Source organism: Dermacentor albipictus, unplaced genomic scaffold (genome assembly GCF_038994185.2).
Source record: "Dermacentor albipictus isolate Rhodes 1998 colony unplaced genomic scaffold, USDA_Dalb.pri_finalv2 scaffold_12, whole genome shotgun sequence".
Classification (NCBI taxonomy): Eukaryota; Metazoa; Arthropoda; class Arachnida; order Ixodida; family Ixodidae; genus Dermacentor; species Dermacentor albipictus.
This window is the reverse complement of record NW_027225566.1, coordinates 5355736-5379128: the sequence shown is the minus strand read 5'-3', so window position 1 is coordinate 5379128 and position 23393 is coordinate 5355736. Positions and strand designations below refer to the sequence as shown.

Sequence of the window (23393 nt, the reverse complement as noted above, 5' to 3'; positions counted from 1 at the left end):
ACTGTGCTATCGGTCACAGGCGATGTTCACACATGTTTGAAAGTGTTCGCTGAAACAATTATTCGCAACCCTCAGCGTTCGCTAATGAGGGTACATCAAATGGAAGGGGGCGGATTTGAGCCCAGCTTTGGTAAAAAAATAGTTCTTACGCAAGAGCATTTCCGCGCTACAGCCGACACCGCTCGGGTGCGAACTCCACTCGCGATCGGCATGATTACGAGACCCGCCCCGCGGCGATGAATAGTGGACGCCCTTTACGTAAGCGAAGTTGTTGCGCAAACGGGCCCTGTTCCGGTTGCGCACTTGCAACCTTGCCGCGTTTTGTGCTTCGCTCGGTTCGCAACAGTTGCTGACTTGTGAAGTTCTTGCATGCGTGAAGGACGCCTCTTGAAAGTCCATGGGCGCCGTAACTGAGCCGCTCCGGCATCTGCTGGGGGCAGATGGCGGAGTTGACAGAAACTTTGCAGCCCCTTTGGCTCATTGTGCTTGCATACGAGACGAGCAGGAGCTTGTCTCGCAACGCGACGCCCAAGTCTTCGCGATTATATCTTGCGTGCGAGCGAGAAATACTCTTCTCGCGCTATGCACAAACGTAAACAAAGGTAGCGGCGCGCTCTGCATTGCCTTCACGTATCGAGCAGCAGACGTGCCTCTTAGGACGAAGCTTTTTGTTGGGCTGAATTATAGCATTGCAGTGGTAGCCGACTAGCGGAGTATTGCTAAATCTCCATTGTTATAATGACGTACGTATCCATTCGGGCTAAGTTCAGGTGTAAGAAATATTTTAGCTGTGAAACACTTATATAATAAGGTATATAAGGTAACAGGTGTATAAGGTAATTCCTTATACAGAACATAATGCACTGCGCCACTGAGATTCCGAAATTAATTATGGAGCTGATTAATTATTGAGATGATCTCTTCAAACCTAACGTAAATATGGTAATCTCATTGCGTATGGCAATTCTACATCTGCAGCTCACGCCAGGCATTTAGCGTGAACAGCTAACGCAATGTTCAAGAAAAGCCTATTTATATTCCGAAGCAAAGGTGCTATTTCGCCCCTCTCATTCACGTCCGCGCGTCAGCAGCTTTAGACAATGAAGAAAGCGTCTTGCGCCTGTTCACTTTGTGACCAGCTGCAAAGACCGACCACGTGGTGCCACTGGTTATGCATTGCTGCGGAAGCGCAAGGTATTGCAACACCCTTACTGTAATTTCTTCCCGAGCCTAACGTTGTCGCAAACAAAACATGACTGTGGCTCCACCTGCGTTCGTGGAAGCGCACTAACCGATGCTACAAAAGGAGCGCACATTCGTGACGGGAAAACAGGACAGTGAAGGGGGATCCTATGGAAGGCGTGCTTGCGAATACCGGCAAGTGTTCGCTGGCTTCAGTGACGGCGTGCGTGTGCGCCACCACATGTGCCGTACGAAACAGGTGAACCATGGTGACCCATGTGGCCTGCCCACAATCCCTGTGTATCGAATGTGAACAGCTTTTGAATTGAACTGAATTCTGGGGTTTTGCGTGCCAAACCCACGATTTGATTATGCGGCACGCCGTAGAGGGGGACTACGGATTAATTGTGACCACCAAGGGATCTTTAACGTGCCCCCTTTGCACGGGCCACGGGCGTTTTTTCTTTGCGTTTCGCCCTCATAGAAATGCATCCGCCGCGGCCGGGATTAGATCGCGCGAACTCGCGATTAGCAGCGCAACACCGTATGCTGCTTTGCGGCTTTAGCCACTAAACCACCTCGGCGGGTAGAGCAGATTTTTCTATATAATATCCTTCAGCTATCCTCTCTCGCTGCATCTTGCACCCAATTCTGCTCGCCGCCGTCTTCCTTCAGCTAGACATTACACCATGCAGTCAGCGGATATTTACTTCTTTCGTACTCCTTACATAGTTTAATAAGCAACCACTTATTACTTATAGCAGCCAGGGATAATGCGCGATCGAGGAAGAGCGCACGAGGAGAACAAGTGCACGTAGCCACATGCATGTTTGTAGCGCTACCCACAAGCAAGGATTCATGCAGTGAGCGCGACTCCTTCGCTATTATGTGTGTAGCAGACAACGATTTGCGCCATAGAGCTTTGTGCGTCGGAACATGGAGTACCTTTGCATATTGGATACAGGCGCACACTGCACACCATACAGCGCTTCAAGAAGCACGCAGTGCCCGCTTGCTGACTTCATGGTTCCCGCGATGACGTGTACAAACGCGTGATCTTAGAAGAAAAAGAAAAGCAAAAAGAAATATTCCCAGAACAGCACACAGGTGGGCGCGTATATAACGTAGTTTGCTTTGCTACATTACTTCCATGGGCAGGGCAACCTGACAGAGTTATTTACCTGCTTGTGTATCCTCCTCATCCCTCCTCGTGCCCCTCTTTCTTTCTCCTTCCCTCAGAGCAGACTATAGAGGGCTTGTTACCTTCGCGCCAACCCTTCTACGTCAAACAAGTTATTCTCCTATTTATTTCACCGATTGCGAGGAATCCAGTTCCAGTTAATTATTAAGCGAACAATTATGCCTTCACAGAGATGCTTCTAAATGTAGTCGCAGTGATAGTTGCTTTAAAGTCATAGCAAAGCTATCGCAATGCAGGCAACAAAAGAAAACAAGTGCACTTCGGCAACATTGCCACGCAACATGACTTCCCTCAAGGCAAAACGGCACGACAAGTATTGAGTATATATAGAACCCGAAACGGTGGTATAATGCGCAACATTTGTATAGTTCGTCAAGTTCTTTTTCTTCTTCTTCCTTATAACGCATAAGGATTTCCGCGCGCACGCCGCGGTATGTAGCAACGCCACGTCTTGGGCAAAAGCCGCATTCGGCCTGCTAGAGCAGTACAAGGCTTAATGAAACGTCGCTGTGAAGCCTAGCGCTGCACGCTACACACAAACGGTGCGCGCACATTAGAACTATAAACACTAAAGCGTGAGATGTGTCGAAATCCCCCCACACGCCAAACTCGAACGCGCTTTGTGCACCTTTTCGTTGCTACCGAGCGTAGCCCCTCCGCCAGAGTGACAATGTCACGGAGTTCTTAACCAGTGATGCGAGTATTTCCTCATATATATATATATATATATATATATATATATATATATATATATATATATATATATATATATATATATATATTGTTTCATTGGCAGCGCAATGTTGCCTGAAACACGTTTTTTGCGCTCTCTGATGCTCGCGGGGAGGCGCTACACAACGAAGAGATTCACTGAGCGCCGATCGTTCGATCATGCATCTTCGTCATATACTAAAACACGAGCATGCACGTCAAAATCGACTGCTACAGGTCTTTTGTGCGTGCACACATACGGCAGGGTTTGTGGCACTATAATCGGGCTCCATCACATGGCTTTGCGAGCCCGTGATCTTCAGAAACCGACTTCGGCGCGATTGTACCATATCGCACTCTGGTGTGATCAAGCATAAGAGGCGCCGAAATTTGCGTTTATTTTTTGCCTTTCAATTGCTGCTGAGGATGTTATACCTACCCACACGATGGCAGCAAGCAAGCTGGTTGCGCGGAGGCTGACCTCGCCGTTGAAAATTACTGGAACATAAATCGGTGCATTGTGCCCCAGAGGTCCTATATGCCACAGTGACAGGCTATAGGATGAGGGGACGTGCACCGTTCGCTGTATGAAGGCTTCCAGCACGACTCAAGTCGTCTTGCAAATGTTTCGAATAATGTCGTTGCTACGCAAGACGCAGCAAAGCGCCCTATTTTAGTCGGCTGTTTACACATATGGTATATGCATCCTGCAGTGCGGTGCACAAGGCCCACGCGGCAACGGCTGCATCTTTTGCGTAGGTTGCCGCAATGCATGCCTGCATGCGGAGTGATAGCTTTTTTAACGGATTTGTTTCGTTTGAGAAAAAAAATATCTGTGATGAAATCTCCATCCGCTTCGCTGCAGGGAGAATCAACTGCGCGTGTAGTTACGAATAAACAGAGGAGCAGGAAAGACTGCCTCGTGGAATATAGATACGGGAGGAAATAGTTAATAAAACCGCCACAACTGTTTCAGTACTCCAGGATAGACCTCAAGTAACATTCATGTGGCAGTCTGACAGGTCACGAGAGTGCGAAAAAAAAAGTACATATACGCGTATATTTATTTCGCACACAAATGTATGCGAAAAGTGCAATGTCAACTGGGTATATGTAGTTAAAGACCTGCTGAGTTCCTCTTCGTGATTGCGCCACACTAATTCTAAGATATTCCGAGAATATTCAACGAAATTATAAGATACCGAGTGTTCACGTAAGTCACGAATATTGTAACAAACGAAATTTGTAAGAGTGTTACAAATTTCCAAAAACTTGAACACCAAGCAGTTTCCGCCGAGCAAGCGCTCACCACCGGCACAGCCGTATTGTGTACAGATACATGTAACACTAATCGTTACATGCTTTGCTTACAAAGTCGCATCGCTTGGTAACGGATAGAATGACAATGCACCGCTCGCAGCAGGGCTTCACGGACAACGCACACGCGGGCGCGTCCGCGCAACGAGGTTTGCGAGCAACAGCGCCGCTTCGCGAGGCGTCATACACTCCGTGGGAGAATGCGGCGAAAAAAGAACAGAACGACGCAGAGATGCGCACGACCCGGCTTCTTGTGTATCAGTTTTCGCATCGTGCAGTTTACCGCACTCGCAGGTGGCTGAACGTGCAGGTTGACGAGTGTTTAAACTTCGCCGACGATTTCACGAAGGAAAGCAAGCGGCTCGCGTTGTACGGGGGCTGCAAAACAAAGGGTACCTAATGAGAAATCGTCGACCACAACATAGCGATAAAATGGAATTGTTCAGCCCTTTGGGATTATAAGCCATGGGTTGAAGACGCCCGAGTTTTATAGGCCCCGACCCAATTCACCGCTTGCGATGACATTTGATGGAGGGTATAGACGCGAATAAAACAAGCGTGACGACGAAGAATTTTTCGAAGGCGAGACGATACTATCTATACCCATGGATAATATCTATCCGGGTACAGATAGTAGCTCTGCATGATGTTTGCTTTCCTAGCGATGCCGCAAACCTACATTGTGTTTACCGAAATGAACGCGCGCGTAATAAATAGTTGCAGTCGTTGTTATCCGGTCACGGATGTAAACCAGAGCGGTTACGCTATAGAAAGGGGAGTCAAACAGAGGATGATCGATTTCCGCCGCGTCCTTATAGTGAAGCGCGCACCTCGTGAGAGGGAAAGATCGAAGCCGCGATATTTTGTATGTATACAGACGCTTTTGCCACTTGACAATACGGATTGCACTTGCGGGTGCTCCAACGCACGGGTCTGACGAAGTTTTTGAGTGTCTCTCGTAACCAAAGTACGCAGCTAAGCAGAAGTTTGAGATTATATTGCAAAACAAAGAAAAAGTGTCAAACAGCCAAGATTGTATAATATCATGCCACACATATGTGCACACGATTACATCTGTTAGATGAGTACGTAAAATATGTACTGGATAATTTTCTTACAGTTTATTTTTTCATTCACATAACAGTTCTTTGTCGGTTTTCCTTTTTTCGCCAGCCAGCCCATGTTTCATACGCTGGCTGGCGTTCAGAGTCGTTCAGGTTAATTGTGGTCGACACATCTACAACGGCTATTGTTAGGAGCTGCCGGCGAAAGACGAGCGAATTTCTCTGGTTGGGTTAACTTTTGTCGCAATATATGACGATGACTTTGTTCACCTTTAATGAAACAGTCAAAGAATGCAGGAAGTACACATTCACTTTGACGCGCTGCAAATAGTGCGGCGGATGCATATACTATAAGTACCATCCTTATTTCAAACGTTCCATTGAGTGCGACGTAGGGTTGTATACTTTCGTATAGCCGTTTATAAGTCTCATTCTTCCTAATATCTTTTCTTTTTTTGTGTGTGGGAATAAAGGTTATGGCCCTCAGCGCATAGGTTTATGTCTACGCTTTCGGCAGATATGTATGCCAGTAAACTTCCGTCCTCATCATTCACCTCATTTCTTTATTTTTTTTTAATTCTTGCATCTCGCGATTTCTACATACACCAACAATTTAACGGCGCCAGAAGGAACGGCAACCCGCAGTGCAACGTTTCACTGTGGCTTACAGCAGATTTCGCGCGACCATGCACAAATGAGCCGTGCGTAGGGAGATGCAGGCTCGTAGGCGGCAGCCTACATCTACCTACAGCGTGCACAGGCTGGTGACAGTGCGTCGGTCGTCACAACCGCGAACTACAAAGCGAGCGTCAGTGTACCCGCACGCGGCTTCGCCCTGAAGCGGCGTAGCAAAAACACGATATGAGACTGCATGTAGTAAAAAAAAAATAACAAGCAAAGGAAAAGCGCGAAGCTCTGCAGAAGAAAGTGAACTTAACGCCTGAATTTTAGCGTCGAGCCTGATGTCGTTTGCCTCTGTTAAAGAAACAAACAGAAAAGGCACTTGGCGATCACGATATGAGGAAAACCACCGAAAGAAAGGCGCGGCTATACGAATCTTGTAAATCGCAACGGTTCGGCGTTACAGGGTGTACGTATACGGTGATGTCACTGACAGCCAGCTAAATCGGAAATAAATTTAAAAAATAAATAAAAGGAGAGAAAGAAAGCGGTCGCAAAAGTGATACCTGTTGCTCTCAGCAGTATTGGAAGAGAATTTGTGAAACAATGTTCTTGCATATTCAAGTGAACCAGGAATTAAGCAATGAATCGCTCTTTTCTGTCGCGGTCTCTGTTTTGTTGCGAACGACGATGACGAAACACGTAGTACCAGTATACAATGCCCGGGCGCTCTGAATTGAACCGCCACAGTAGCTGTGTGGGCTTGAAACGCTTCAAAAATGAGGAGGGAGGAAATGAGAAAACCACAGGCGTCTGCAGAGTGGCATAGTGCGTTGATCCTGTGGCTCGCATGAAATTATCTCATGGAATAAGGCAAAGAAGAAACGAGAGGTACCAAGGCGAGTGAGGAATACGCTTATGCGAAAGAAAAAGTGAACCTATGCGAAAGAAAATGAACCTATGTAGACGCTGGAATAGAGGACTATAGTCTTCTATAGTATACCAGACGCGTCGACACGTGAGGACAGTGCGCCGACGCGTTTGGTAATGGAGTGCAGCGCAAGGCTGCTACGGCTCGCTGCATGAATATTTCCTATGAACGTTTTCGATCTACTCCCCCCCCCCCTTTTTTTGTTGTATTTTCTGTTGTTTTCGTTCGACGATCGCGAACGCCTTGTGGTGTTTTTGTGGGCATATACATGACTCGACCCGGCTCGGTCAATGCCGATCGCTCACCTCCAAATCGGTGCGCGAAGAGCCTCGAATGCCTGGCCGCCAGCAACCAGGGATAGAGGGGTTGTGGGTCCCGGGACACCATGAAGGGGCCACCGGGTCCCACCAGGTGTCCCAGCGCGGTGGGTGGCGGAGGGTGGTGGTGCTGGAGCGCCGACGCCGAGCCCAGGTATGGCGGTGGGCCACGGGACAGCTGATGGTGCTGCTGCTGCTGTTGATGGTGGTGGTGCTCGGCGACCATCGCGGCGTAAGCGGCCGCCAGAGGCGGGAACGTGGCCATGGGCACGGCTACGCCGCCGCCCGTGACCGGCGGCGCAGCGGGGGGCCGTGGCGAGTCCGGCGGACCCGAGGCCGCCAGAGAGTCCGGTAGGTGGTGGTGGTGCGCGGTAGCGGCGACATCCGCTCGCCGCTCGTCGACCGCATCCTTGCCGACGATCGACTCGATGGAGAAGCCGAGCTTGGGCTTGTTGGGGGCCGCTGTAGGCATCATGGTCTCCGGCGGTGAAACCATGCCTGGCTACCGGCTTGCTGCCACTCAGCCCGCCGGCATCGAAGCCGAAGCACAGGCGCGCACGTCCAGCAAGGCACTCGCTCTCCCGGCGACGCTCGACGGCTTCGGGCGGACGACGTGTGCCCGGAGTGTCCCCCGGCAAGGGAGGGGTGGACGGAGGGAGGGTGGCGGCTCAGAACGGCGGCACCGGAGCCAACTTGGTCGTCATCGTCGCAGACACGCACGCGCGCGGCAGCCGCTGCACGGTCGTTGGTCGACGCGGGAGGCAGCAGCGACAGCTCGGCTCGCGCGGTCGATCCGCTCTGCTCTAGCCGGCGAGTTCCGGTGGGGGGCCGGACGGGGAGGGGCTTCGTTGCCGGAGGGACGGCACGTCGAGGGACCGCCCCTTGAGCCAGCCTTCCCTGAGAGGAGGGAGCAAGAAAGGGAGCCACCGCTTAGGCAGAGACGCCTTGCCTGCCGCCATCTATCGGTCGGCTCGCGAAGCCCCCGATGCAAGATCCGATGCGCATCTCTTCTGGCCGTGAACCGCGAGGGACGCAGCGTGCTGGTTCGGAGACACCCCCAACTGCTGCCCCTGGTAGCGAGTGAAGCGTGACGTCGGTGCTCTCAAATTACTCTCTGTGGCCTCCTTCTCCTTGTTACCACTGTTCAGATTGTCAAACTTCTCGCGATGTCTTTGTAAACATTTTCTACCTTTGTCGCATTCTTAGAGAAAGAAGTAGTAAAAAAAAGCAATTTCTTTCGTCACTGAGTGCGGAAGGAAGCCGCATGTCACCTTTCATTGGATGCATCGCATGTCACACATGTGACACTTCCAGCGCGACGGGAACAAGTGACTGTGGGTAAGCAGGGGGCCCGACCCAGCTCCGACAGCAGCCCCGTCTACCTTTGACGTAGCTAGTATTACCATCACTCAGTTCTGACACTACCAGGCCATGCGTTATAAGTCGTCAAAAGCTAGAGTGGTGTCGTACTGTGTTAGAGTCATTGCTAATGAAGAAATAACATTAGATTTCAAGTGCAAGCGGCAGTGTTCACTGCATTCAAGTGTGCACAAACGTGTTTATAACAGGACGCAGCCTTGTTTAGACTGTTGATTCCTTCATTACGCGTTAATTACGGACCAGGCATGCAACGACGTCAGATCACGAGTTGCTTTGGATATAAGTAGTGACGTTGCTCTCGACGTGAACGTTGGATAGTATATGCGCCGTTTCTTTTGCAGGATTTGTGGACATAATTATCCGTGACATTATAGAAGCGTTTCTATTTTACTCTTTCTACATGCCTCTTTTACGTTATATGTCCTTCAGCCTTATAGCAAAATTTTCAGAGTGGCATATAACACTCTTTCGTGGTATTGCAATGGTAGGGGTGTGCGAATATATGCGCATATATATATATATATATATATATATATATATATATATATATCGAATAAAATACATTTCGATTCGATTCGGCGCTCGAGTCGATCAGCTAATATTCCATAGGCCCAATATTTGTCGAATAATTTTCGAATACTCGTATTCCACGAAAAAGCACCCCAAAAAGAAAAAAAACAACACAAAGAAAACAAAACGCAACGAGTTCATTTTTCTTGTTTCCATACTTGGACTATACCGTAATCTATCGCGCATATAGCCCAAGCTTTATGCCACTGTGGATAAAGTATTTGTCTCGGGATGATGTTGCTGCTTAATACTTGTGCAAAAGGGATGCTCATGTGCCACCAATCTGATATCATTATATATATATATATATATATATATATATATATATATATATATATATATATATATATATATGTGTGTGTGTGTGTGTGTGTGTGTGTGTGTGTGTGTGTGTGTGTGTGTGTGTTAGGAGCTTTGTTTATCTATCGATTTCTATCGTGAAGCTTCTTGACCATGTTCTCGGTGGTAGGCTCACTTCGCCCGCACAGCTGCTATTTTGTTGAGTATTTGCTTCAATTTTAATGCCAGACATTTTTTTAGGAGACGATTAAGTAGCACACTGATTACCATAGTCACTGCTGTGTAGGAGATTATTCCTGTGCATAGCTGTTGGTTTCAATGAATATTTCAACCGAAGTTTAGGGAAGCTCGAGCAACGAATTGAAAGAAGTCTATATTCATTCGACAACAATTCCAATAGTATTCGATTCGTATTCGTCTTCGATTTGACGTCGTCTGTATTATATTCGTATATGTACGATTCGCTCTTGGTAAACTCCTATCTATAAACAGTAACAAATAGAGTTTGGGAAACATTAGCTGTGTTCTACATTAGCGCTGCTGGAATACCGTCCTTGTGTAGGTGCACACGCACGCGAAATAAGGACGCGATGTACTTCGAAGACTTCGCGCTTGCCTTCTCGTATACATTGATGCGCACATTCCAAACATGTGGAAAAGAGGACACAAACGAAGTAATCGAACATTTATGCTGTTATTTGTTTTCAATGCTTATTCGATTTTTATTCTGTATCTCAGTCAATGATGGCGCCGACGCCTGGTGGAAACAAGTCTATGCTGCGGGACGAATAAACAAAGACCGAATAAGCTGAGATGGTGCCAAGATTTGGCTGTCACTTACTAACTTCGGTAAAGGCATTTCGACAGGGGACAACACGACAACTGCAAAATTAGATAGAGGGATGTGTAGTGAGAGCTGGTCACGTAGGCATGGGTTGGATGAAACCGTATGAGCGTCGTTGCGTACTATATTGAGGTGCATGATTTCGCAACTGCCTTTTGAGTGTTCGTACAACAATGCTGTGCGTTCGTATATAAATTGGTCACTATAGCGATCTCGTGTCACTTAGCATGTATGACAATGTGCAAACACTCTAGTTTTGCCTTTTATTATATTACTAGTTGTCTTCTCTTCGGGATGCTGAGTGGACCGCTGGTTATCGCTCAGAGGACCTGATGTGGCGTTAAAATACATCCAACCCTCTTTCCTCTCTCTCTCTCTCTCTCTCTCACACACACACACACACACAGACACACACACACACACACACACATACACACACCTTTTTATTTTATTTGTTTTCGTTTTTTTTCTTCATATATTAACGGCAACACTTCTTGAAATGCAGTAGGAGAGTTGGGCGACTTCTTAAGCTCTACATATACACATCGTGAAAGACTGAGAACAACCATATAGAGTGCCGATCCCGATTGCAATATTATTCTTGTAATTTGGTGCATTTACATTTTCTTGAAGGGATGCCCTAATCCCATGACCTCTACCGTATTCACTCGGTATGCACTCCAGCTTCACTCGATGCTCCGCGCACGACCAACCTCACATTTTTTTTTTCACTTTGGTGAGGCACAGTTTGACAACTAAAAGCTAAAAGTGTGCGTTGTTATGAGTAATTCATTTTAACGAATCACTGGCGTTACTGGGTGCGAGCACCACCACTGAAAGCACTGTCGCTGCTGTCTCTTCGAGTCCTCAGTTGGATCACATGAAGCCGCTTTGACTCAGTAGAGTGTACTAGAAATATTAGCATTGTAGGCCACTGTAGCCTCGGTAGCGCTCGTACACTGTAAACGGAAATAACTCCGACATGGGAGTATAACGCTTGTCCTCTAGCGACCCCCCGGTTCGGAGTTTATTATGCTCCGTATGATCGGAGTAGAATTTTTACTCCGTGCGAGCGGAATTTTCGCGTGGAATTATGGGAGGTATTTTTTCTATCTTTTCTTTCTTTTTTGCTTTGCAATGGACGGAGTATTTTTGAGGTGCAACGGGAGTATAAAAAGAGGCATCGCGTCAGTTTGCGCGAACATCTTTACATACAGAGGCTGCTGGTCAAATTTCGAAATATGCACACGAGACCGCGTCAAATTCGACGAAACAAGTCAATAAAAGCACATATATCATGACATACATAAACATTTCAGAAACGCCCAATGCAGAAACTTGAAAGACATCCCACGTACACGCGATACCCAAGAAGCAACGGTGCCAGTAATATAGCCACGATACTGTGTGCCTCTAAACCGCCTAGGGAGCAGCTGTGCTTCTTTCAGAATTACGACTCCCATGCTCGTTCATACGAGATATGCCTCTCTGATATTAACAGAATACCTTAATCAACACAAAACTGTTAATTCAGAATAGTGAGAGAAAAAAGTTAATGGCGTAAATTTTCACAATTAGCATGCAATTCTGAGTGCTGGAGCGACTTCGCACACTGCCGGCATTCGCGGCCAAAAAGTAGTGCGTTAGTTACAGTAAGCAAGCAAAATGTAAGTGCGTCTGCTTCATAGCAAAATTAAATTTTTGCGATATAGTGGTAGCGTAGCAACAAATTATTACGTGTGAGCATGACCCGCAGCAGCCGACGTAACACCGAAAAATGCGGTCATACATATTATACACCGCACTACTTGCTCCGCGTCCAAGCAATATCTCTCGGTTGTGAAAAGGAGCTACATAGCTGATCTGTCGAGTGAATGCTTAAACTCGGAGCGAGCAGGCATGCGTCTAAATCAGTGTCTCGGATAGAGCGTAATGTTAATGCAATATCGGAAGCAATGACGTGACCAAAACCTATATGCGCGATAACAATTCGATGCACATCGCTCAATAAGAAGCTTTATTTACAGTACGTATACTTATGTCCTACCGTTTTTCTTCGGGTGAAAATATCCGTTCGCAGATGCACAAAAACAGTTGCTTGCACTCCGATCTTTCTCACTGGCAACACAGCACCGCAACGAACTTGGGGTACGCCATACATGTGCGACTAGCACGGACCTCGTCGCTCGAACAGTGGCTGCTGTTGCCATTGCTACGCGGTCCTTTCAAACATTACACCAGACGTTGTCAGCATGTACCCAAAAGGACATAAAGGTCGCATTTCACGTACTGAACAACACAAGCCAGGGTCACGCAGCACGAAAACACAGTCAGAACCTGAGCCGACATCACGAGCCAGTGAGCAGCTTCGAGGTATACCTAAGCCTTTTTCCGCACTTGAAAACGTTGCTCTTGCATTCATCGTTGTCAGCAAAGTGATCAGAGCAAACGTACTTGAAGCTGAGAAACAGCGAGCTTCAGGCATGCCTATAACACTTTCTGGAAGGAAATACGGGAAACGAATTGACGAAACGCTGTCACGCAACGACACTTCACAAATGTAAACAAACCGTCAGCCATGAGCACTGCCGACTCCGCCGAATGCGCCCAGTCGCTGGCGAGGCGCACAGCCTCATGGGAAGCGCCACGTGACCAAGCTCTTTCGGCGGAGGGGAGTTTTTAAAACTCCCTGTCGAAGTTTCACGGGAGAACAAGATTTTTAAGCGGAGTAAAATCGCGTCATGTCGCCCTAATACTCCCGCAGCCAGCCAGCGGAGTGAAACGAGGGAATGGCGCTGTTTTGCTCCCATACATCGGAGTAAATACTTGAGGAGGGGAGGTTTTAGGGTACATCACCTGTTAAAAACTCCCAGGTGGGTTTATTTTCGTTTACAGTGTATGGTTTGCATTGAGCTGTCTTTTCACGGGGTTCAGGAGGCATGCTTTTATATTTTCTTCCGGGAACATTGTCCATTGCCGTCTACAATCACGGACACGGTCTACAATCACGGTTTTTAACAGCGAAAAGATTGCTGCATTCTATATAGCATCGAAGAGCTCCTCCCACGGGTTTCCTGGGGAGTGCAGTCGGTCCCGATACGCACCTGTCGGTGTTTCCGCACGTGATGTAAAAAGTCACTGTGCTGCTCTTATTACAACTGGCGTAAGTATTTATTACCAATGTTGAAGGTACTATGTTTCGGATCGGTATCGCGGCAAGGTATACGTTTTTGCGTGAGGTGGGAGACTCACGGCGGGTGGTCTTGATGATGTTTGCCATTGTGTAAAAAGAATAGTCTATGGCATACCCTATCTTTTAAACAGCGAGTCGAATACGCAAATCTTAAGGCGGCGTGGTAGCAACACCACTTAAAATTAGGCTGTCTCTACTGCATTATGCAAAAACGTCATGACTACGCTCCCACCAGTTTCCCAATATTTCTGCTCCTCGCCTTGGCTGTACCAAAAGCAGAAGACTATACAGCCTCGTCCTCTGTGTCACTAAGTGCTGAGATACACCAACAACGCACGATTGTCCACCGCTGTCTGCTGCTTCTACACAAGAAATAAATGAGACACTCATGCTGAAGGCTAACTGGTAAAACTATTAATTGTGATTTTATTCTGATTTCCTCACTGCAAACAAATAGTATTGCCTACCTGGACAGGCTTTTCTTATCTAATGGGCTGACAAAAGGTGAGGAGCGCGCAGAAGTGGAGCAGGTTTCGGTGGCGCCGAGCTAGTGCGGTGAAATCTAACCGAATGAGCAGGGTGTTGCCGACGTCTGCGATTGGTCCGCTTCCCCTTGCTTGGATTGCGGTGGCTGGTCGAAAATTGTGGCGGCTTATGACGGTGAGTTATAAATGCCGCTAAAGTGGATGCTCAGCGAAGGTGTGCCAGAGCGTTGTGCCGTCCGCGCTTTTCTTCGCTGCTCGTTCTCACGGCGCCCCGTTTTCGACGGCGGCAGATCGCCTGCTTGCGCAACAGCGATGCAAAGATTGCCGTGCGGTTTCAAGAAGGTTGCTGACGCCGACAGCTTTCTTTCGTGGCGGCAACGTAACGATAGGGGAGCGTCTGCTTCCGAACGTGTACGGCGTTGAGCAAATTGTGGACGGTGATGTGAGAGTGAACGCCAAGTGCGTGTCACAGGTGTCCGACAAGATCGTAGACGACGTCGAGTTAGAGGTACGCACCATGTTCAGAAATTTAGCCACTTTTATTTCAATTACAACATAAGTCACACTGGCAGCAGGAACTTCTGTTATCATACTACTCGATCACTGCAGATCCATTGGGCTGCTTCTTGAGGGTTCCGTCACTTCACAAAGGCATGTTCTGGAGTCTGTTTCACACGTGTCTTGCTGCTGCTCAAGAGCTGCGTCGCTGCAGTACGAAAGCACATGTCCCGGTGGTGCTGACTGCTGAGAACACTGCTGTGATTGCCATTGGTCTGTTTGGCGCTGCTTCCATTTGCATCGCATATAAATGAAACAGTATGTGTGCCTATTTGTTGTGGGGATTAAATTACTCCCAATAATATGTTTGCAAAGGTAACGTTCCTGTGATTGTGTGCTTATATTATTCTACAAGAGTGGTACCACTACAAGTTATGATACTTGCACACTTAGATACTTAGAAAGCATGGGCAAACAATAAACATAACGCGCACGTCTCGAGCGGCTGCTTTCCGATCTGCCGCTTCCCGACGCACGCGACGACCGCGGCTTGCATTAAATACGGTCTGCTACCACACAAAAGTAGCGCGCGGCCCCTTTCGTTACCTGCACAACTAGTAATTTAAGTTGCAGCGTTTGGAAAAGGGAAATAATTCTCTTGAGCTCGTCCATGCCGATCGCGAGCGAAGGCACAATGCAATCAAATAAATTCGGGGGTTCTAAGTGCCAAAACCATGCCGAAACCACGAAATCATTATGAGGCCCACTGTAATGGGGAGTCTCAGGAATAATTTTAACCTCTGGGGGTTCTTTAACGTGCACAAAAATCAAAGCACACGGTAACAAGGGTGTTCTTGCATTTTGCCCCTTTCGAAATGCGGCCACCGTGGCTGGGAATCGAGCACGCGTCGTAGAGCTTAGCGGCGGAACACGCATGCATTTACCGCTAACAAACGGCGGATGCCACCACAATTCAACAACGCGACACGACTAACCCTTACAAAAATTTTTATACAAAGTCCATAGACAGTCCATAGACATTTGTCTAAGAAGTCTATAGACTGTCTATAGTCATTTCTTTAGACTGGTCTATAGACAGTCTATAGATTTATGGCCGCACACTTTTTATAGACTGGTCTATAAAAAGTATGAGTTTATAGACTGTCTTTAGACATTTCTTTAGACTAGTCTATAGACAGTCTATAGACTTATGGCCGCACACTTTTTATAGACTAGTCTATAAAAAGTCTGAGTCTATAGACTGTCTATACACTGTCTATAGACTGTATGTAGACTTATGGCCATACACTTTTTATAGACTAGTCTATAAAAAGTCTAAGTCTATAGACTGCCTATAGACTTATGGCCATACACTTTTTATGGACTAGTCTATAAAAAGTCTGAGTCTAGAGTGTCTATGGATTAATTAATGAGAGCAGCATTCCGGGCAAGTTGGTAATCCATTGCTTAAATGATATTGCGCGACATAAAAAACGACACGGACGTGAAAGAAGACGACACACCAAGCGCAAACTTTCAACTAAGTTTATTGTGCCACTGCGTCATTTTATACATGGCATGCACGTAAATCGCGCATGCGCTTACACGGAAATGAAGTGCGAAATTATGTAACATGGTTACGTGTCGTGTGATGCCGCGTCCAAGTAACGTAATTCTTTTTCTGTGAGAGCTAGAGACGGGAAGCTGACACACGCATCACCCAATTTCGCGATCATCTGTGCTTCAGATATCTCACGGATGAGCTGCGTGCTGCCACGGGAAACAATCGTACATTGATCCTCAAGAGGTTTGCACCCATGATCGCGACAGTGGATCGCCAAGAAACCGCCAGAGCCGTTTTTAACATTGTTGCTGTGCTCACGGAGCCGATCATTGAGGCAACGCCCAGTTTGTCCTATGTATTTCTTGCCACAAGAAAGCGGAAGGCTGCACCACCCGGTGTACACACTCGACAAACTTTTTTCGGTGATGCTTTCTGCATTTATCGGAAGGGACGGCATTTGGATCCGTCAGCCTGCAAAGCCTGCCGAGCTTGTCGGGAGCAGAAAAAACAACTCTTACATTCGCTCTTTGGGCAATCTTTTTCAAGTTGTGGGAAATCCAGTGCATGTAAGGTATGACACTAACTTTAGGGCGTGTGCCAGGAGGGGCATCGGCAACTGACTTTTGCGTACTGGATCGCGCTTCTCTTAAGATGCGTTCCGCGACAGACACTAGCACCACCCTGGGATATCCAGCCAAGGACAACCGTAAAGTTTGCGCTTCTAAGCTTACGTCCACAACATGGCAGCAAGACTTGCTAAGGGCATTCTTGAAGCACAAACTGACAATGGCCCGCTTAACAAGCTTAGAATGTGCGGACGTATACGGCAGAAGTGGTTTGTTGGCTCGCGGCTCGTACGACCAACACGTGTGGCAGTCCTGAAAATTCAGGCGAAGATCAAGAAAACGAAGAGACCTATCTGCCGGCATCTCATGAGTAGTTTGAAGGGGGGCTAAGCACTTCTGAAACGTTTCTAACGCTTTCTTAGCTTCCAGAATGAAGGCATCAGAAGAGCAGTCAATGAAAATTAAAAAGTCATCAACGTATCTAAATGTTTTAAAAACTGCAGTGCCTTGCATTTGTAAAGAAATGTCATGGTCTAAACAGGATAAAAACAAGTCACTAAGAATGGGAGCAATGCAAGAGCCAATACAAACTCCGCTCTTCTGCAAAAAACATTGGTTATCCCAAGTGATAAAGGTGGAATTAAGATAAATCTGTAAAAGTTCTAAAAATTGACTGCAAGACATGCCGGCCTCATTCTGGAAGGAAACAGCACCATACTTATCTATACATTGCTCAACACAGGACAGTACGCTTCTATGCGGCAAGGAATAATAAAGATCCTTTACATCAATGGAAAACGCCTGAAGACCACGGTCAGAATGTGACTTCAAAAATTCAATCACAGATTCTGAGTTCTTTGCGATCCACTGTCGCGATCATGGGTGCAAACCTCTTGAGGATCAATGTACGATTGTTTCCCGTGGCAGCACGCAGCTCATCCGTGAGATATCTGAAGCACAGATGATCGCGAAATTGGGTGATGCGTGTGTCAGCTTCCCGTCTCTAGCTCTCACAGAAAAAGAATTACGTTACTTGGACGCGGCATCACACGACACGTAACCATGTTACATGATTTCGCACTTCATTTCCGTGTAAGCGCATGCGCGATTTACGTGCATGCCATGTATAAAATGACGCAGTGGCACAATAAACTTAGTTGAAAGTTTGCGCTTGGTGTGTCGTCTTCTTTCACGTCCGTGTCGTTTTTTATGTCGCGCAATATCATTTAAGCAATGGATTAATTAAAATTCATGTTTGTAGACAGTTGTCTGCATAATGTCTATGGGCAAGTGTATAGGCTTACAGTTCTACTTTTGTAGACTGAAGTCTATGGAATGTCTACAGACAAATGTATATATACTATAGACATTCTATAGACTTCAGTCTACAAAAACAGAACTTTATAATCCAATACACTTTTTTCTAGGACATTCTGCATACACTTGCCAACAAACATGCATTTTCATTAATTTATAGACACTCTAGACACAGACATTTTATAGACAAGTCTACAAAGAGAGTATAAGGCCATAACTCCATAGCGGCTATCTACAAGTTAGTTTACATTTTTCATTACATGCGGTAGCAAAACGTTTTGAATGTATTTCATTTCATTTTATAGATATGAAATGCATGGAATGCAGATATTATGCATGTGCACCTGTTCCTTTTCATCTGCACTTATGCATTACCGTTAGTAGATTAATAAAGCTCCTGAACCAGCTGTACTTTCATATATGTTGCATAAACAGAAAGAATTTATATAGTGCTGAATCATGCAGTGCAAAAAATAAAACAAATGCACCGGCAATACATTAACCGTTTTTATTGCTCGATATAATACATGAATTCCTTAAATTCTTGTCTTATGCTATTATGGAAACAGATTAAATATTTACACTACTCCTTGGCAAGCATAGTCGCCAGGCTGGCCTTGACCTTTGTGTCATTAGTCCCAAAGGTGCTGCAGGTGTATGCTGCAAATAAGTACATGCAGCAATATGAGGCAAAAATAACAGATGTGTATTCTTTGTGTGTTCATTAAGCAGCTTAATATATTTACTCAAACCATCTAAGTCAATACTTAATGCGGTTTAACTATGACTAATGGCTGCTTGTCAATACAAATCAGTACCTTTATGCAATGTTCTATTGCATGGTATGGGGAACAATTAAACAGTCACAACTGCTGCTCGTGTCAGCAACAGTATGTTCCCTTTTATGACAAGTTCATATATGATGCATTAATGTACTTATCCCAAATGGTCCCTATATTTATTGCGGAAACGTTACCCAGTTGGGCTGTCTGTACAGTTTTTTTGGCTGGTAGGTAAGTATGCCCGTGCAGAGGGATGTTTTCAGGAGACGTGACTGGAATATTCCCAGTGTCATGCCTAAGATTGTAATTTATTTTGCTTAGTACACATTGAAATGTATTTCTCATACTTTTAAATGAATGGGTCATTGGCCATAACTTCAACAGATGGCGGATGGGTTGATTGTATTGATATGGTACCTTAATTTCTTGCAGGTAATGAGGCCTCTTGGGCATGCTAACAGGTTTCCAAGTTAGGTATACCACATGAGCACCCGAAATACCACACGAGCACTTTGTGTCATGGCACGACAGATATGCACCTCCAAGGAAACAGAACTGATAGTATAGTTCGAATGAATTCTATCACAGTAAATTATTTAAGGTGCTTTGAAAGATGAAAATTTTTTCTAGGCTATCGAGGTTCAGGACGTTTAGTTAACGCAAAAAAAAACGTATTGAGTAAGAAATGCTTTGTCAGTCTGCTTAACTTTCTTTTTTTTCAATAAATAGAACCAATTTCCTTCAATTTTTATGAAGTGAAACGTTTTAAAAATATATTTAACACAGAGACTTTCTGGAAACATTGACATGTAACAAGACAGCATACCTATGTGGCCAATTTAAAGTTTCCCGATCTTTTTCCAAGCCTTTCCTGGCTGTTTTCATGAAAATTTTCTGGCAATCTATGACGCCTGCAGCTTAAGTGCAATAAAAAATACTATGGTTTAATGCTTGCCAAGTAGTGCCAGTCCATAATATTTAGATAAAACGAATAACACGTCAGTCACTTAACATGTAGTATTAGATGCAACTGACTTGAATCCCTTGTTTAATAAAGCTGACAAGGGCTTCGGCAAGTTCGTAATTGATGGCCACACGAGTACAGCACGGAAGACACAGAGACACGCGTAAAACAAATGCAACAATTTGAGGGAAAACTTATACAATGAGTTATTTTTACGGTTCAATAGTAGTTTTCTATATAATTTGCTCTCACCACTTATGCCTCTAGTTAACTTTGTTTACCTATGACTAAAGACTACATGGCAATATTAATCAGTACCATTATGATGTTTCGTTATATTATAGTATGATAAGCAGTTAGACAACCATAATGGTAGCCGGTGTTAGCAACGGTACGCTTCGTTTCAAGACAGGTTCATGTGACACACAGTGTACTCATAAAAATGAAAGAAATGTGAGAATCCCAAACGATTCCTATAATAATATTTGTTGAAACAAAGATACCCTGCTGGACTGTGCACATTTTTCAGGTGTTAAAGCAATGTGCCCGTGCCGATCGAACATGCTCAGCATACTCACTGCAGTTTTGAACAATCACGTTAACATTTGCAATTTATTTCCGCTTAGAACAGTCTGCATTGTCTCTTTTCTCATACTTCGAGATGAATACATTTGCCACACTTTCAGTAGAATGCGCATGAATGGGGGCGTACTGATCAGGTCACTTATCAACTAAAACATGCTACGATCTCTTAGGTGTGTTAATAAGGGTAGAACAAATGCAATGTCCACTGAATTATTTGAATAATCTGTGCGTTATCTACTAAGAAAAGACCACCAAGTTGATAATCTGGCTCTTTATTCTTTTGTACAGCGCATATAGTATGCAGTCTGTCCAAGATGACGGCACTACATGCAACAGTAATGAAAACCGGAACACTTATTGCGTACGACAAGGGCTTCATACCGTGCACGACTGGCACAATGCGAATCTGCGCCAGCAGCTGCCTAGAGATTAAGAGCACGTAAACTGCATAACCCCGAAGCATCGAAAGGCGCTTAACGCTTTTCATATAGCTCGAAAGATAACTTCTGCTGCTAAACTGTTTAAAAAAGAGACAAAAAACAAATCTTTCAACTACCGTCAAACGCAATGCCTTCAGTCTGAAACGTGTAAAGGTGCTTCCCGGAGCGACTAATTTATTGTGCTCCAATTTTTTCGGCTAAGTTGCGAAGCTGCGAGTGACTGAGCTTATCGCAGGTTTCATGCTCGAAAAGCGTTTGTGGTTGCATATAAATAGATTGGGTGAATCTAGAGATTTTCGCTTGACATTTCTTCAAGTCTCGTGTTTTGCTTGCTGTAACTTCCCAAAATTATTTAGATTGGTTGCCAGAAACCTTAAAAATACTGCTACCTTAAATCAATGCGAAAACGGCAGTGCACACACTGCTGATGCATGCCCCGCAAACACGGCCTTTCATCCGAGTACGTTAGCAGTTATTTAACTATACGTGTCTGTCAGAACATTCTTGATGCTAACACAATTTCGAGATATATACGTAAAGCGTGTCACGAGAATTTCACTACACATGCGGCGCAGCATTCATCGCGGTCGGATCAAGCGCCACGAAATGAGATCTACCACACTGGCTGCCCAACATACACAATCCGCTTAGTGGTAGCTCAATATCAAGTTAATACATGGTGTAGCTTCCTTCTTTACGCACCTAAACTATTATGCGAAAATCAACAAGCCCGAGCGATCGCTCGCCGTAAAACATTCCGTATAGTAGAAGCGAGAACAAGAGCGCGTTATGAAACTATGTCAACGACAAACCGACACTATACCCGAGTCGCCTGCGCTACATGCAGCCGCTTCGCGCTACGAAATGCGCTCACATAATCATGAGCTATTGACGCAAAACATCTTTGCTAAAGCTTACCGTTCAGTGTAGTTGACGTGTGATGCCACAAAGATGACACGCATACACAGACACCAACGCTCAGGCGGACACCGCACACCGGTACAACCATATACGTGCCTGGCGCACTCGTTGAGATGGCGCACCGCCGCGCATGCGCAAGATCTCCGCGCATGCGCAGGAGCTCCGCGCGCGCGAGCGCGCGCGCTCGGAGGAGTGTGAGCGCCTTTTCCTCCTTCATTTTTTTTTTCGCTCTCTCTCGGCGCGCCATGCGCGCCGGAACGGGTGGCTTATTCATCTTTATCACCATTATTCATCTTTTTTCGTGGACGAAGGAAATGCGCTGGCAGGTTGTATGACAAACGCTGTGGGCTATCGTATGAGACTGGAACGCTAACTTGAATGCGCTGTTTGTAAAAGTCATTACAGGGCCCTTCAAACGTTTCAGACGCATTATTGCCAGCGTCGATTAGTAATACAGCGTACTTGTAGCATATCTTCCAGCGTACCACCAAATGTGATGCCCGCACGTATGTTAGTGCTAATTTTCTGTTCTGGTGATAGGTCAAAGCAATCAGTACAGCATTGAGGTACTCATATGCGTGGCTGCCCAGGCATACCGCCGGCGAAATACTGGGTGGGCTCTGAAAATTTGGCACCTATTTTAAGTAAATGAGAAAGTTGATGGGTTTATAGTGCACGATATCAGTCAACAAAAAACCGCCCTATGTTAGTGACGCAGCCGAGGTATGAAGAAAATGTGAAAAGTATCCGAGAATCGGACGACACACAACGCGAACACCACATGCGCGACATCGGTTCATCGCACATTCACAAAGTCCGCGTTGTCAGCTACAAACATTACGAGTGTCCTTGCTGTTAGCTCGATGCCTGTTTGGAATCCACTTGTAGCTGAAGCTGGCGTTCATAACTACTATTATAACAATTGGATCGGCGTTTTGCTTTCTTTATTCTACTGCCGCAAAAGTGATGCGACAACTGTGAAGACTGTCTTGGGATTGCCGAGACCGACTACGTAGATCATATCATGTGGTCAACAAATGCGGAGGTATACACTATGTGTATACTAATGTCTACAAATAGGCTCTACAGCAATCTCAGCAGTATACAACTTCAGTGGCTTATATCAAACGCAGCTACGTATTATCCACCGGTACCTGCGCTTGGTTACAGCGTACACGGGTTGGGCCCAGATTAACGATGTTTGTCTATTGTTAATCTATAGACATGCAATACCATGACAACTCAGAGGCAGACCTGGTGGTGAATTCACCACCTGGTCTGCCGGCTTTCGCGACTTATTCACCACCTTTGCCACATCATCACCATCTGACCTTCACCAGCTGGTCTCGCGAAGTGTACGTCCGGGAAGCAGCCACGTTTAGGGCCTTCGGGTGCCTGGAAGACCTTTGTGACTCGGACGTTGCCTGTTCCGCCGCGATCCTCGTTCGGTGCAGCTGCACCGAATGACGACTAGCAGTCTGCACGGTTTGCCCGCCGCGCCGGGGTTGCACGCGGTGCCGGTCGCGCATGAACCAGTGCCATATCATCGCCTTCGCAGAGGGCGGGGAGTATGGGAACTCGGCATTACATATTATCGACTTTCTTATATAGACATTCAATACACCAGGAGAGAAAAAGAA

General features: G+C 46.0%; 1 protein-coding gene across 1 annotated transcript in view; it reads right to left on the bottom strand.

The window, feature by feature from the left end:
- The window catches only part of LOC135914172 (homeobox protein EMX2-like), a 183906-nt gene extending 162095 nt beyond the window's left edge, over positions 1-21811 (bottom strand). Inside the window, exons 1-2 of the mRNA XM_065446909.2 lie at positions 21751-21811; positions 7333-8241 (exon numbers count right to left, since the gene is read on the bottom strand). Coding sequence (XP_065302981.1) covers positions 7333-7840 — 508 coding nt within the window. The 5' untranslated portion in view covers positions 7841-8241; positions 21751-21811. The remainder of the gene's footprint in view (positions 1-7332; positions 8242-21750) is intronic.
- Between the last annotated feature and the right edge of the window lie 1582 nt (positions 21812-23393).